At 39.2% G+C, this 14,550-nt stretch overlaps 1 protein-coding gene across 1 annotated transcript; it reads left to right on the top strand.

Annotated features, from left to right (window-relative positions):
- The first annotated feature begins 1,906 nt into the window (after positions 1-1,906).
- Positions 1,907-3,392, top strand: LOC103442563 (uncharacterized). Its single transcript, XM_008381364.4, has 2 exons — positions 1,907-2,496; positions 2,592-3,392. The coding sequence occupies exons 1-2, from the start codon at positions 2,224-2,226 to the stop codon at positions 3,162-3,164; spliced, it is 846 nt and encodes a 281-aa protein (XP_008379586.2). The 5' UTR covers positions 1,907-2,223; the 3' UTR covers positions 3,165-3,392.
- The last annotated feature ends 11,158 nt before the right edge of the window (positions 3,393-14,550 follow it).

The following is a 14,550-nucleotide window of genomic DNA, read 5'->3' on the forward strand; positions in this document are numbered from 1 at the left end:
CATCAAAATGATAATATTGGCATGTACTATGGACTGGAGACTATAGTTATTACTCTTGCTAGCTTTCCTTTGTATCTTCATGTTATAAGTCAACTCGGATATGTTATTGTTTTTCTATTTTGGTCAAGGCACAACATTTTAAAGTAAAATGAGTCATGCAATGTCAAGATCAATATCTATATTCTGCAACAATATAATTAGAGTAGGAAAAAGAAATACTCAAGTTCTTGATCGCATATTATGCTAAAAGACAATCAAATGGACGGCCAATTAATTGCCACTATCTCAAACACTCAAACCATAAGTCTCAACCACACCAACCAACTCATTACAAATTGATAACCCATAATCCCCTCCCCCTCCCCCTCCAAAAAACAAATAAGAGTTTGGCCAAATTGGATTAATGGTACTTGTGGTGATAAGGTATTCGGAAGAGAGTCTGTGTGTTAAAAAAATTAGAATTCAAATCCTCCCAGTGAAGATTGGTAGCAAATTTAATCCAAAAGTGGAATTTCCTTTAAATATTGTTAGATGCAGGGATAAAAAAATGTCTATCACCACTCTTTTTTCTGTTTACCTTATTCTCTTCTTCATCTATCCCCTCTTTGTAATTGTAGCTTCGTCAAATCTCTGTTAGCAGCAGCATCAAAATTGTGGGAATGGCCGTGAGCTTGCCGTCTCCGCCACTTAACCCATCTCTCACCCTCCTCCAAATCCACAGGTTGAAACTGGAGTCAACAATGGAGATCTCGATGCGGAGGAGAAGAAGCCTGGTATTATTTCTTCATATTTTGATGACCTCCATAGCACGAACAACATAGAGAAGTTCAAGATATATGAAGCTGACTATAGGCGTTGGTTGACTGCAAAATACTTCTCAAAGAAGAACCTATATGGAGAGGCAACATCTTTGATGAAGAGTGTGACAATACATGATAAGGTTATAAAGTCAAGTAGATTTCCTTGCACCCGCTCATATGCAGACCCGATACTTGAGTACATGAACCTAAATTTTTTTATGCGTGCATCTAACTGATATTTGACGGAAAGTTTAACTTTTAGATTAAATTTGTTAACGGTCTTCTCCACGAGGGTTTTAATTCTAATTTCTTTTACCATGAAGCCTATCTTCTTGGTACCCTATTACCATGGAGACCATTAATTCGATTTGGCCTAAGAGTTCTACATAACTTGTAACCCTAAACTAGTCTCCCGTGCAGAAAAAAGGTTCTAAAGCGAATGTATATACAAGGTTTTCTCTCACAATAGTTAACTACGTGATTAGTTAAAAGACGATTATAATGTGATGATTCACTTAGAAATTATTAAATGGTAATAGGTTGAGGATTCCTTGTAAGCTAACATTGGAATGTAATTCCTAGGCTTAGGCCGCTTGGCTATCAATACTATAGTGGTCTAAAAACCAATAGAAAATGGTCTTCCACTCTGTGCAACAAGAACACGAAAACTAAATCGCCCGATCAACTTATCCATGGAGCCAAATGGCCTTAATCAAGGTTAGTACAATTGTGTGTTTTAATTGCACGAAATACTAAATTAACCACAAGCGCCTGTCTTAGAGAGATTTTTTCAGGATGATCGGCACAAGAGGTGGTACACCACTAATCGTTATACAAATAGTAGGATATATGTGCTAAAAAGTTAATAATTTAAAAAATAAAATTTCGTACTACTTGTATAAAAACACTTCATGTTCCCGTTACAATAAAAAATTTCTCTATATCTTGGGCCAAATATTATAGTTTTATATTAGAATAGGAGTATCTAATGGAGAATCAAAACTAATGGTAAAAAAACTAACTAATTTTAAAACAAAATCTTGGATAACATAACATATAAATCATCTATGTGACAAAAGCTTTTAATTTTTTTGGATGGCTTTTACCGAGATTCGATAAATAAACTCCATATGGTACACTCTTGTTAAGAGAGAGAACCCCCTCGTATGTATCTCCCAAAAGTCTCAAAGTTCCAACCGATCACTCGTTGTCTAGTAATTGAACAAGACACCAATGCCGGCCTCCAACACCCAAAACTCCCAAAAGAAAACAGAGTCTCTCTTTCTCTTCTTGCTCTTTCCTCGTTTTGACCAAAACCTTAACCCATTTACCTCCTCCGATATATGTAACCTTCAAAACCCAATAATTATCCCATCTTAAACAAGCCCGTTTAGGCGTTTCTTTTTGTTGTTGTTAGCAGGCAATGAAGAAAAACGTCTCGAAGTCAAAACCCAAGTTTTTGCACTGTTTCCGACCGGTGGACGTGGACATGGTGTTCGAGACCAAAGCTGTCCGGAGGAGACAAGTTCGGACTGTCGAAAACAAGGAGGACAAGAAGGCCGCTCTGGTGACGAAAACCATGTCTCTGGACAGAGGGTTTTCTTCTCCGGCGGATTCTGAGAACTCGAAAATGTCTCCTCGTCCGAGCCGAACTTTTTCGAAGGCGGTGAAAGCCGTGGTGTTCGAAACTATCCTGGTCAGTGTTCTGAAATCCTTAATCTTTGATGGATTATAGATTCTGGGATTTTTTTTTGTTTTTTTATTTTAACAATGTTTTTCTGTATTTTGCAGGCGAAGAAAGCTCGTGATCGGAAAGTATGCCGGCAGGACTCGTTCGGATCAAAGCGGTGTTTTTCGCTCAGAAGTGAGGCGTCTCTGAATTTGGGAGGCGATGAGTCGGTGAAGAAATTTGAAGAAACAATACCAAATTCTGAAATGTCATTACATTCTCGTTCTTCCAGTTCATCATCGTCCGCATTATCTTCTTCGAGTTCGGTTTCGGAATCCAAAAGGTTGTCCAAAACTTTCTCGGACCCGACGAAACAGAGCCTCCGGAATCCTCAAAACCCCGCGGCGAAACCAAAGAACACGGAAGTGAGGTGCTCCGGTTTCAACTCCGGAACATATTTTCTTCTCATCAGCCTTGCAGTGACGGTGTTTTGGGGCAAGGCGATTGCAATCCTTGTCTCATCGATTTGGCTCTACTTTTTTCCGTCGCGGAGTTCATGTAAAATATCGCCAGAAAATGTGAGGAGGTGGTCGGAGGCGGAGTGCAGGGACAATAACAAGAGGGTAATAATGGAAGGGTTGATTGAGAGGAAAAACCACCTCCACCACCACCAGCAGGGGGAGAGAGGGCAGTAAATTTCGACGTGAAAATTATCTGTTTCGTGTTTGATGCAGCTTCTGGTTGGAAAGGACATCAGGGTTTTAATTGTGTAGGTGCCTTGTGGTACATGAGGAGAAAAACAGAACAATCTGTATTTACATTAACTTCTCCTCTGTTTTGCTTTCTTTCTTGTGACCTGTGACTTTTATGTGGTTTAAGTTCTATAGCCATGCCACAGAAAATTGGAAGTGGTTTTTCGTATTTGCGTTTGTTTGTGAAGAAAATCTTGGTTGTAACTAAACCAGGGATATCTCTTAGGCTACAATTTTTATATTTAATACGCAACCAATGAGTATCTCTTGCTTTGCTTTCGCTCTCTTGTAGGCGGGTACTCTTCAATCACAATATAAAGACGCCTCACTCATCATGTGATTTATCGGTGACAAGGTAAAATCACTCCTAATTGTTGTTTAGGCAAATTTGAGAAACATCCAATACTTATGAGATTTGGCACACCATATCTTCACGATGTTGATTTGAGAAGTCAAAACGTTAATAAAAACTTGTGCATAACCTTGTAAATTGAGATAAATTTCTATATAATGTCTGCCTAGAGTAATTCTCTCACATTAAGTGAGGTCAGTATGGGGCCAAATGTGATCAAAATGAACAAGGTTTTACACTTCCGCGAAACCCTAAAAAAATAGAAGTGGATCTGTGTATTTAATTGTGAAAAAATGTGATCAAAATCTCAGTTGTAATTGGATATTTATCCAAAGACGTGAATCTATATCCAATATGCAATCAAATGATTTCCCATGCTTTGTTTTTACTCCGCTCATGTACTTTGTGTCCCTTACTTGCAACATACGAGTGTCTCATTCGTCACGTGATATCTCTATTCATCAGTGTGCTTTCAACCCCTTTATGGTGTCAATATGAGGTCATTGTCTAGACAAATTTGAGAAACACTCCATGCTTATAATATTTGGTACACCATATACCACAATGCGGTGGATTTGAGCAGTAAAATCTTATAAAAACGTGTACATAAACGGCAACTGATGCTGATGCGCACATTGCACATTTTTATATATTTATTAAAGATACTTTTCTTTTTCTAATTTCTCAGCATTATTTATTGAGGAGGTTCCAAAGCATCTCTCCCATGAAGGATCAACTTAGCTATCAATACACTATCTGTTTTTGTCCATTTTGGTTGGTGTTTTGGCCATATGAATGTACCTAAATAGGGAAAAATGGCCTCCTCGATTTTAACCACGCAATTGATCCCATGCCAACATCGAAAGATCTTAAAATTGAAAAATTTTGCAATGTGTTAGGAACATAATTTTGTATACAAAGTGTCATAATATAAATGGTTGTAAATTTTTTTCTTCAAATATTTAACCACTTATATTAAAAAATTTAATATCTAAAGTGTATTTCCAGCACACTAAAATATTTCCCGTCAAAATTTGAATAGCATTAAAGATCCAAAGAGGGATACAATTCTTTACTACCCTACCAAAATCCATAATGATGGTTTGATTTGATTTGGAAACTTCTTTTGTCAAAAGATTACTGGGCCATTCATAATATTAATCTCAGTATATTAAATGGGTGTTTGCCACGTGGATTGTAGGTAGTTGAAGTAATCGTTTCGTGTGAAGTTGTAATGTTAAAGTAAAATGGTTAAATAATTTTATTAGCTGATATTACATGTATACATGACACATCATGTGATTCTCAAATGTGATACACACATGTAGTCTTTTTAATATTTTCCAAACAAAGCATGAGAGAAGTATTGATTTGGTTTATGATCTAACCGAATTATATAACTTATCAATTGTAGAGAATGAGAGATTCTTAAATGTCATCAGTTATATATTTATATGTGCTTGTTTCTCTCAGCAAACGAACTATTTGATAAGATAATACATATAATTATATACAATATGTGATATAAATAGATTTTTTGACAAGAAGGTAGAAGAGTGCAAGGTATCATAGATTCATATATGGTTCAATGACCAATGACTGTGCTATTACAATGTTTGAGCCTTGAAGTTTTTTCCTTCCCCCCTCTTTCTTTAATTAAAGGGAATATTTGTGCTCGTCATTCTCAAGTAATAGTAATGTTAATCACTTTATTTATTACCATGAGATGAGTTTATATTTCGAGATTTGTATAATAGATTGATATAAATTTTAACATTTAAACTCATTCAATTGTAATAAATAAGCTAATGAGCATTACCAATATTTAAAAGTACTGAAAAAAAAATACACCCTTAATTAAATCAAATCAAAATAAAACGGTTGTCTTTTGCTCTTTTTCTCTACTTTGATTAATAAAAGATCAAGTGGCTCGGCAGGGATTTATTTAAGGTGTTTATGTCTTTCAATTGAAAAAGGAAGATCAGAAAGAAAGGGACAGAGTGCTCTGCTTTCATCTAGATATTTATTGCAAAAGCTAGAGAAAAAGATAAGTGTTAGGTCACTTACTTAATAAAACCCCAAAAAATCTCACATATTCCTTTTTAGGCATTCAACAATTAATGGAGAAAAACTTCTATGGTACGAGTATATTGTTATGATAATGTTTTGTATCAATAATACAAGTGTGGAATAAAAAATAATTCAAAAAAATCATGAAGCTGACATCTGAATGTTTATTCACAATTAACGAGAATAACCTTTATTAAATTAATGAGGTCTACATCCGTTTCGCGTGCAATTCAACTACAAGAAGACCTAAGCCACATACTACACTTTCCTCCAAGCTCATATGTTCATGGCAAAGAGATAAGCCAAGAGAATTAAAAGTAAAATCAATAACTAATTCTTACCTTTAATTATTTTTGTCGGCAAATACTTAATTCCTCTATTCAAAGAAGCATAGTCAAATCCAATCAACTATTCTACGAGATAATTCTAAGATAATATCTTTGAAATTATTTCATGCTTCATTCAACAGATGACACATTTTGGTCAATTAGATGGTGACATATGATGCGAGATCCATCACTCCATGGTTGGCCCTAGTTCCTATAAATACCTCATTCTATACCAATTTTCTGGTAAGCTTGTGCTATGCAATTAAGCGCTAAACTCTATCTTTTCATAGAAACTGATTTATCTATCAAAGATCTATTAGCCAAACACCCAAAAAAAAAAAAAAATTAGGTGCGTGTGGCTTTGGTCTTTGATCAAAGTTGTTTAATTGTCCTGTAAGTACAATTTTATCAAGACTGAAAACGATGAATTCTTGCTATTACAACAAGTATATGTAGAGAAAAACAACATTGACCGTTTATTGTCAGCACAAAATATCAATGTGGCAATATACCTATAACATACAAGTCATTCTCAAACTTAATAGGCATTAAGGCAGGCACTGCAACTCTGCCGTATGGCAGTTTCTTAACACCAATACAAGTCATAAGAGATGACTGGATGTAAGTACAAACCAAAAAAAGAGGGCACAAGAACAATAATGGATACAAAAAGGAACCCAACTCTTTGTTTTGCAGCCTTAGAGTTTCACATGTTCCTTGAGATTTAGTTAAAGGCTTTTGCATCAATAGCAAGCCACGGGATCAACCCTCTCGTGGCAAGGGATTTTTAGTTATCTTCGGTTTCATATCTCCTTTTGTCTAATTGTTTTATCAAATAATCATCAAGTTACGTGATAAGAGACAAAGACACGAAGAGATTCTCTCCTCCTGTGACATGTACACTTTTCATGGAATTCTAGAACAAAGATGAAAAAGGAACATCACTAAATCAATTTCAATTTGTTATCTAAAAACTAAGACACAGAACAGAAGAACAGAAGAGTCCATCTCCTTCTCCCTTTACCCTTTACAGATCCTTATCCATTTACAATTCTTCTTCCCTTTTCCAATTTTCGCTATGTAGGCCAACTCAGATTTCAACATCAGTTCACTACGCAGGCAAACTCAAATTCACAAAACCGGAAAGAGATGGTATTAGTTGTATGTAACCAGTTATGATGTGTTTTTCGAGAAATGAAGAACTCGTAATCTGGCTGCCTGTTGGAGACCATGACTTGATCCTTGCAAACGCAACCTCTTGCAAAACATAATGCATCATCCTCCAATGTTCTGAGCCTTTCTTTGAGAATTTCTGCACTGTTAGTAGTAGATTCATTTGAAGAATGTCAGAAAGGCGTTTTGGGATCAAACCAGCAGTCACCTTACAAGAAGAATATCCAGAACAAGTTTCTAAGCGGGACTATATCAACAAGTATCAAGAGTGAGCGAAGAGTCTATGCATGAAAAGTTTAACTTTTAGTGTTTCCCGACACTTGCGAACTGTCACGAAGCGTGGTTTTATGCTCATCAGTATTAATTGTTGATGTCTTTTAATGGCTTCCAACCCTTTCAGTGACTAACTGTTACATAGAAGGAGTGATACTGACCAAAATCTAGAGCATGAAAGACACGGTATTGATTTCTTACATGTGCATTGTGGCTTTGCAATCCTAACACAGGGCGGTGACTTGTGTACTTATTGGCAAGATCTACTGAAATAGGTCTCCGTACAAAATGTCCAAGTGAATGGTAAGTTAAGAATGTTGCACGCAAGTTCCCTTCTGGAATTCGATACAAAGGATACTAGGCCACCGAAAAAACCTGAAAGCCAAATTAACCCAACTTTCTTCACTACGCTAAACAATTAGTTATATATAGAGAAAATTGAGTAGAAAAACTGATTGTCACCAAGACTCAGGATGTAAATCGTGCAAACTCAGACAATCTAGCTTTGATGGATCACCAAACATGTGATGATAGAAGTTTCAACGTTGGTTAGCTCCAGAATTCTGCAATCAAATAGGAATATCTAGGTATTAAACCAGTGACATTGTATGTCAGAAACAAAAGGATAAACAAGCAAATAAGAGAAGTGAGGAACATACAGAAGACCAAAGCATGAAACTCAATTAGGAACCAACATAGTTGTTATGAGCACTTTTTGAGTTCTTTGAGCGCATGCCGAGATTCTTATATGTAACCTGTGTATAGGACATCGGGCAATTTCTCACAGCCCAATCAACTTACTTTTTTCCCTTCCATTGTTGTTTCAAACATGAAACAACCATATCGTATCATTATTTTTATATTTTAAAGGTTCATTTCTATATCTCTGAGTTTAGAGGTCGCACTTGGTGCGATGGCAAGTGCCTTCGCCCATGAGTGGTAGGTCTCGGGTTCGAGACTTGGGAGCAGCCTCTCCATAAATGGGGGTAAGGCTAGCCGACATTCACCTCTCCCAGACCCTGCGTAAAGCGGGAGCCTTGTGCACTGGGTACGACCTTTTTATTTCTATATCTCTGAGTTTCTATCCCTCAGTCTCAGGTCAATAACTAGGTTCCACAATAACTTGATAATGTGTGTACAGAAACTGAACAGCTAGAGAAGTAAATGAATATTGTTAACATCAAAATCCAATTTTATTACTGTCTACACAAACTTTGCTAGTGCAAGATGAATAGAACGATAATATCTTATCGTAAGAGTAGCAAGAACATACTTAATGCACAAGGGCTTTCGCTAACATGGCTTCTCAGATTCTAAAAATTTCAAATATGAGCTCAGAATCAGGTGAACATTCTAGACACTACGGGCCACTTCCGTCATGTTTCTCTGTCCTTGCCTGAAGATGGTTCAACTCTGCTGCTTTTGAAGAATGTGTGAAATATAATGTCTTGGAACCATGGTTATGGGGTCGAAACAATTGAACAGCAGAAGTAAGGAACAAAATGGGCACTTAATGGCATTGAACCATTGAAGTTTTATGAATCATCTGCCTGGACCTCCAATCCGTCGTTCCCTGGTTTCTCGTACTAGTTCCAAACACATTTTTTATGCACATATGTGTTAGACCAAGTCGTTAGTTTGTGTGGAGTCTTGTATTTGGTTTCAAAGACTGTTTGTTTGAAGTCTTGTATTTGGTTTCAACGACCTCTCTCTTCGGAGTTGGATAGGCTTAGGACTTTATGTAACTAGGGTTTTCAAACCCTAAATGTAATCTGTATGTTCTGTATGTTGGCTATAAATATACGCAACCCAAGTCTTCTTGGGTATGCAAAGTTGATGTGAAACAACCCTCTTGTCAAAGATACAAACCTGCAGTTCTTGAGTTTGTTTATGGTACACAGAGCCTTTTGAGTCCAACGACAACGATCCAATTTTTTTTTTTTCTTCTTCCCATTGTCCACTACCTTCTACCATGTCGTCAGAAGTTAACACCAATGCCACCAACTCCAGCAACAACCTTATCCCTACCCCACCACCTACAATCAATCCCTTTTCCTCCGCAATGACCACCATCGTTAATATTAAGCTGGACCGAACCAACTATCCTTTGTGGTTGGCACAGATTCTTCCTATCCTGAAGAGTCGAGATCTGATGGGATACGTGGATGGCTCCTGTGTTTGTCCTCTAAAACATCTCGCTGGAGACACAGCAGTTAATCCCGCGTACCCTAGCTGGGTACAACAGGACCAAATGATCCTTAGTTGGATCAATGGTTCCCTCACCGCCTCTGTACTGTCCACCGTGGCAAGCAAACGCACTTCGCGTGCAACCTGGGAGGCTCTGGAGCAACGCTATGCGTCATCTTCACAAAACAGGATCTTGTTTTTACGAAACGAGCTGCTACAAACCAAAAAAGGTGACCTCTCTGTTGCTGATTTCCTTGACAAAATGAATTCTATTTCTGATAACCTTGCCCTAGCTGGCAAGCCTGTTGATGATGATGAGTTAGTTCAGATTATTCTTAATAATCTGGGACCGGCTTTTGAAATGACTGTGAATGCTGCGCAAGCACGTGATACTCCTATCACGTACCCTACTTTGGAGGCTCTCCTTCTCACTACTGAGAGGAGAATGGTGGAGCAGACTGTTCCTTTGGTTGAAACTGCTCCAGTGACTGCATATGTCGCTACAAGAGGACGTGGTGGACGTTCTCGAGGCGCGGGCCGTGGTGGTGGTCCGTCCAATCGTGGTTCTTCTCTGTCCCAGCGAGGGGGTGCTCCTCGCAACGGAAATAATAGTAACACCAATCAACGTGTGCAGTCTGCCGACAGGTTTGGATGTGGTAGTGGCCGCATAACGTGCCAGATTTGTGGAAGAGAAGGGCACCCAGCCCTTGACTGCTACCAGCGGATGAATGCTGCATACGAGGGGCGTATCCCAGCCCAGCGTCTCAGTGCTATGGCATCATCTCCACTCCCACTTAATCGTCAACAAAATCGGTCTTGGTTACTTGACACTGGGGCAAATGCTCATGTGACTCCTGACCTTCATAATCTAGTGAATCCCAAGGAGTATACTGGTAATGAAAATATTGGAGGTGTAGGTAATGATTCTGGACTATCTATTGCACATTCTGGTTCGACTACAATTAAGACTGATTCTTGCTCCTTTAACCTAACTGATGTCTTACACTGTCCTTCCGCCTCAACTAGCCTAATTTCTGCCCATCGTTTTACCCTCGATAATCACTATTATATACTTATTTTTCCATCTTTTTTTGTTATAAAGGACCTCAAGACCCAGAAGACGCTTTTCCAAGGGAGGTGTGAGAATGGGTTATACCCATTTCCAAATGGCGGTGGATTATCCAAACGTTTCTTGTCTGCATGTTTTGGAGTTCGAGTGTCTGCACAGAAGTGGCATGCTCGTCTTGGTCATTCTGCGTCTACAATACTAAAGTTTTTGATTTCCAATAAACAAGTGCCAATTAGTGGCACCTCTGATTTACGTTTTTGTCAGTCATGTCCTTTAGGCAAGAGTACTAAATTGCCTTTTAAGTCTTCTGAGTCCGTTTCAAAGTTTCCGTTAGAACTTTTGCATTCCGATGTTTGGTGTTCCCCCGTTGTTTCAATTGAAGGTTATCGTTATTATGTCTTATTTGTTGATGATTTTTCCAGATATTCGTGGGTTTTTCCAATGAAAACTAAGTCGGAAGTGTTTCAAATTTTCATGAAATTCAAAGCAAAAGTTGAAAACATGTTCAATCGTTCTATCAAAGTAATTCAGTGTGATGAAGGTGGCGAGTATACAAGCCATATGTTTCGTGATTTTCTTGTAAAGCATGGCATTTGTCAACGGTTTTCATGTCCTAAACATCCTGAACAAAATGGTCTCGCTGAGCGAAAACACCGTCATATTGTCGAAACTGCCATAGTCATGTTGTCTCATGCTCACATTCCTTCCCACTATTGGGTTGATGCGTGTCAAACAGCCACCTACATCATAAATAGGCTTCCTACTCGAGTGCTTGGTAAAATGTCTCCCTATGAAAAATTGTTTTGCAGAAAACCACAGTATGATTTCTTTAAAGTGTTTGGGTGTAGGTGTTTCCCTTGGCTACGCCCTTATGCACAAAACAAGCTCGAACCCAAGTCTAAATCGTGTGTTTTCTTAGGATATTCCTTGGATCATCAAGGCTATAAATGTTTGGATTTATCCACGAGACGTATCTATTTGTCTCGCCATGTCCTCTTTGATGAGGACTCCTTTCCGTTTCAGGATTTCACACCTCCAAAGGAAAACGTCACCTCAGGTAACAATTCCAACCCAGACTTATTGTTTGTTTTTCCTAATCTTGCTCCTTCCTCTTCTCTACACCTTCACAGCCAGCCACCTGAAGCCGTGTGTCAATCCCCTCTCCCTGCTTCTACCCCAAACACTACCTCACCATTACCTGCGTCCGTGTCCCAACCTAGTCCCCCTGAATCTCAATGCTTACCCATTGTTCCACCTAACCCTAGTGCGTCTATCCTTCCCTTAGGATTACCAACTGAGCAAGAATCCGTCCCAGCTTCTGTTCAACCAGTGCAGACTGTGCATGAGTCACCACCAGTTCACTCTATGACCACTCGTTCTAAGGATGGCATCCGTAAACCTAATCCCAAGTATGCATTGCATGTGGTAACTAATGACCAATTTGTTGAGCCTACGTGTTTCAGTCACGCAGTTAAAAAAGACGAATGGCGAGCTGCTATGGTCAAAGAATTCAATGCTTTACAACGGTGTGGGACGTGGAATCTTGTTCCTTATAAACCCAACATGAACGTGCTTCCCAACAAGTGGGTTTACAAGATTAAACGCCGCGCTGATGGTTCGATAGAACGCCACAAAGCACGCTTAGTGGCAAATGGTTTTCATAAAAAAGAGGGCGTTGACTATGGCGAAACGTTTAGTCCTGTGGTAAAACACAGTACAATTCGGTTGGTACTTAGTTTGGCAGTTTCGCATCATTGGCCAGTGCGTCAACTCGATGTTCAAAACGCCTTTTTACATGGTTACCTAACGGAGGACGTGTACATGAAGCAGCCCATTGGTTTTGTCGATCCACAGTATCCTAATCATGTGTGTAAATTACAACGGAGCTTGTATGGTTTGAAGCAAGCACCGCGAGCATGGTTTCAACGTTTCTCGGATTTCTTGCTCCATTTGGGTTTTTAGGAATCCAGTTGTGATTACTCACTGTTCGTTTTCAACCAACGTGGGGTCTATTTGATTTTATTAATCTATGTGGATGATATTTTGCTTACAGGAAATAACCCCCGCCAGATGAATCATTTAATTCAACAGCTCAGTACCATGTTTTCGATGAAAGATTTGGGGCCTCTACATTATTTTCTGGGTGTTGAAGTTTCCTACGTGAAGAACCAGATGCATCTTAGTCAAACTAAGTATGCATTGGACCTCCTTCAACGAACCAAATTTGTTGATGTTAAACCTATTGCTACTCCAGTTCCTGCTGGTCAAAAACTGAGCATCTGTAATGGGGAACCTCATCCTGATCCCCACACTTACCGCAGCATCGTCGGTGCGCTACAGTATCTAACCATCACCCGTCCTGATCTTTCTTATGCCGTGAACCAGGTTTGCCAGTTTATGCATGCTCCAACTAACATACATTGGACGGCAATGAAACGGATTCTTCGTTACGTCAAATCTACACATGATCACGGCCTTCTCTATAAACCTGGAAATATGCATCTCAATGCGTTTTCCGATGCTGATTATGCTGGCGATCCTGACACGAGGCACTCCACAGGGGGTTTTGGTATATATCTGGGCTCCAACTTGATTTCGTGGAGCTCCAAGAAACAGAAAACAGTTTCCCGATCAAGCACGGAAGCTGAATATAGGCAACTTGCCTACACTGCTGCTGAAATATCATGGCTCCGGTCTTTGTTTCGTGACTTACAACTCCCTCTTCTTCGTCCTCAAATCTGGTGTGATAATGTCTCCTCCATTGCATTGGCGTCCAATCCTGTTTTCCACTCACGAACGAAACATTTGGAGGTTGATTATCATTATGTTCGGGAGAAAGTGGTTCGTGGTGAGCTTCTTGTTAATTTTATCTGCTCTCGCGATCAGGTGGCTGATCTGTTCACGAAAGGGCTGTCTTCCTCACGGTTCAAACTCCTGGTTTCCAAGCTTCCAGTTGTTCCTCGTCCTCTCAGCTTGCGGGGGGATGTTAGACCAAGTCGTTAGTTTGTGTGGAGTCTTGTATTTGGTTTCAAAGACTGTTTGTTTGAAGTCTTGTATTTGGTTTCAACGACCTCTCTCTTCGGAGTTGGATAGGCTTAGGACTTTATGTAACTAGGGTTTTCAAACCCTAAATGTAATCTGTATGTTCTGTATGTTGGCTATAAATATACGCAACCCAAGTCTTCTTGGGTATGCAAAGTTGATGTGAAACAACCCTCTTGTCAAAGATACAAACCTGCAGTTCTTGAGTTTGTTTAATATGAAGAAGCAATAACAGGAGCAGCGCAGTGGATAAATCTTTCAAACTCTGCAAGTGGACACCCCATTGTAAGCTGAACAAGCTCGGATGCTGATTGCATTCTGTAACAAGTATTTAGAGCTTCCACTGCCATTTGTGAGCCAATCGGGAACTCGCCGGTGTCCTTTGGTCTTCTACCATTTGCTTCGTAACCGTTACTTTCAATTTTCTGATTCTCTATTTCAGCAAAGGCCTTATGAAATGTTGGCAGTCATAGGACGCCGAAGGCAATTGCTAGCTATATATTGGGCAGTCAACAGTATCATCTCACAAGCTTGCATTTACAACCTTGTATTTGGAAGGAAAAGGAGGGTTAGGGTCGACTTTGTAGTTTAGGGTTGTGAAATTTGGGAATCATTTGGAGCTAATTAGTGTGATTAAGGTTTCAATCTTCGTCTCAGCATTCAAGATGTCTATTTATGTCAAGAAAATGGTGGGGCTCAACTGATGACGGTAAAAATTTGGGCGGGAGGTTTGGGTAAGATGGCCAAAATACCCTTCACTTTCTGTTTAGGTCAACGAAAATGCCCAATATGAATGTATCACAGTGCCACTTAACGTCCTTGCTTGAGGATGGA

This window comes from Malus domestica, chromosome 09 (assembly GCF_042453785.1).
Source record: "Malus domestica chromosome 09, GDT2T_hap1".
Classification (NCBI taxonomy): Eukaryota; Viridiplantae; Streptophyta; class Magnoliopsida; order Rosales; family Rosaceae; genus Malus; species Malus domestica.

Coding starts and splice junctions, on each gene's coding strand:
- LOC103442563 (XM_008381364.4), top strand. CDS start 2,224: ATGAAGAAAAACGTCTCGAAGTCAAAACCCAAGTTTTTGCACTGTTTC. Junction 2,497..2,591: donor TGGTGTTCGAAACTATCCTG/GTCAGTGTTCTG, acceptor TGTATTTTGCAG/GCGAAGAAAGCTCGTGATCG.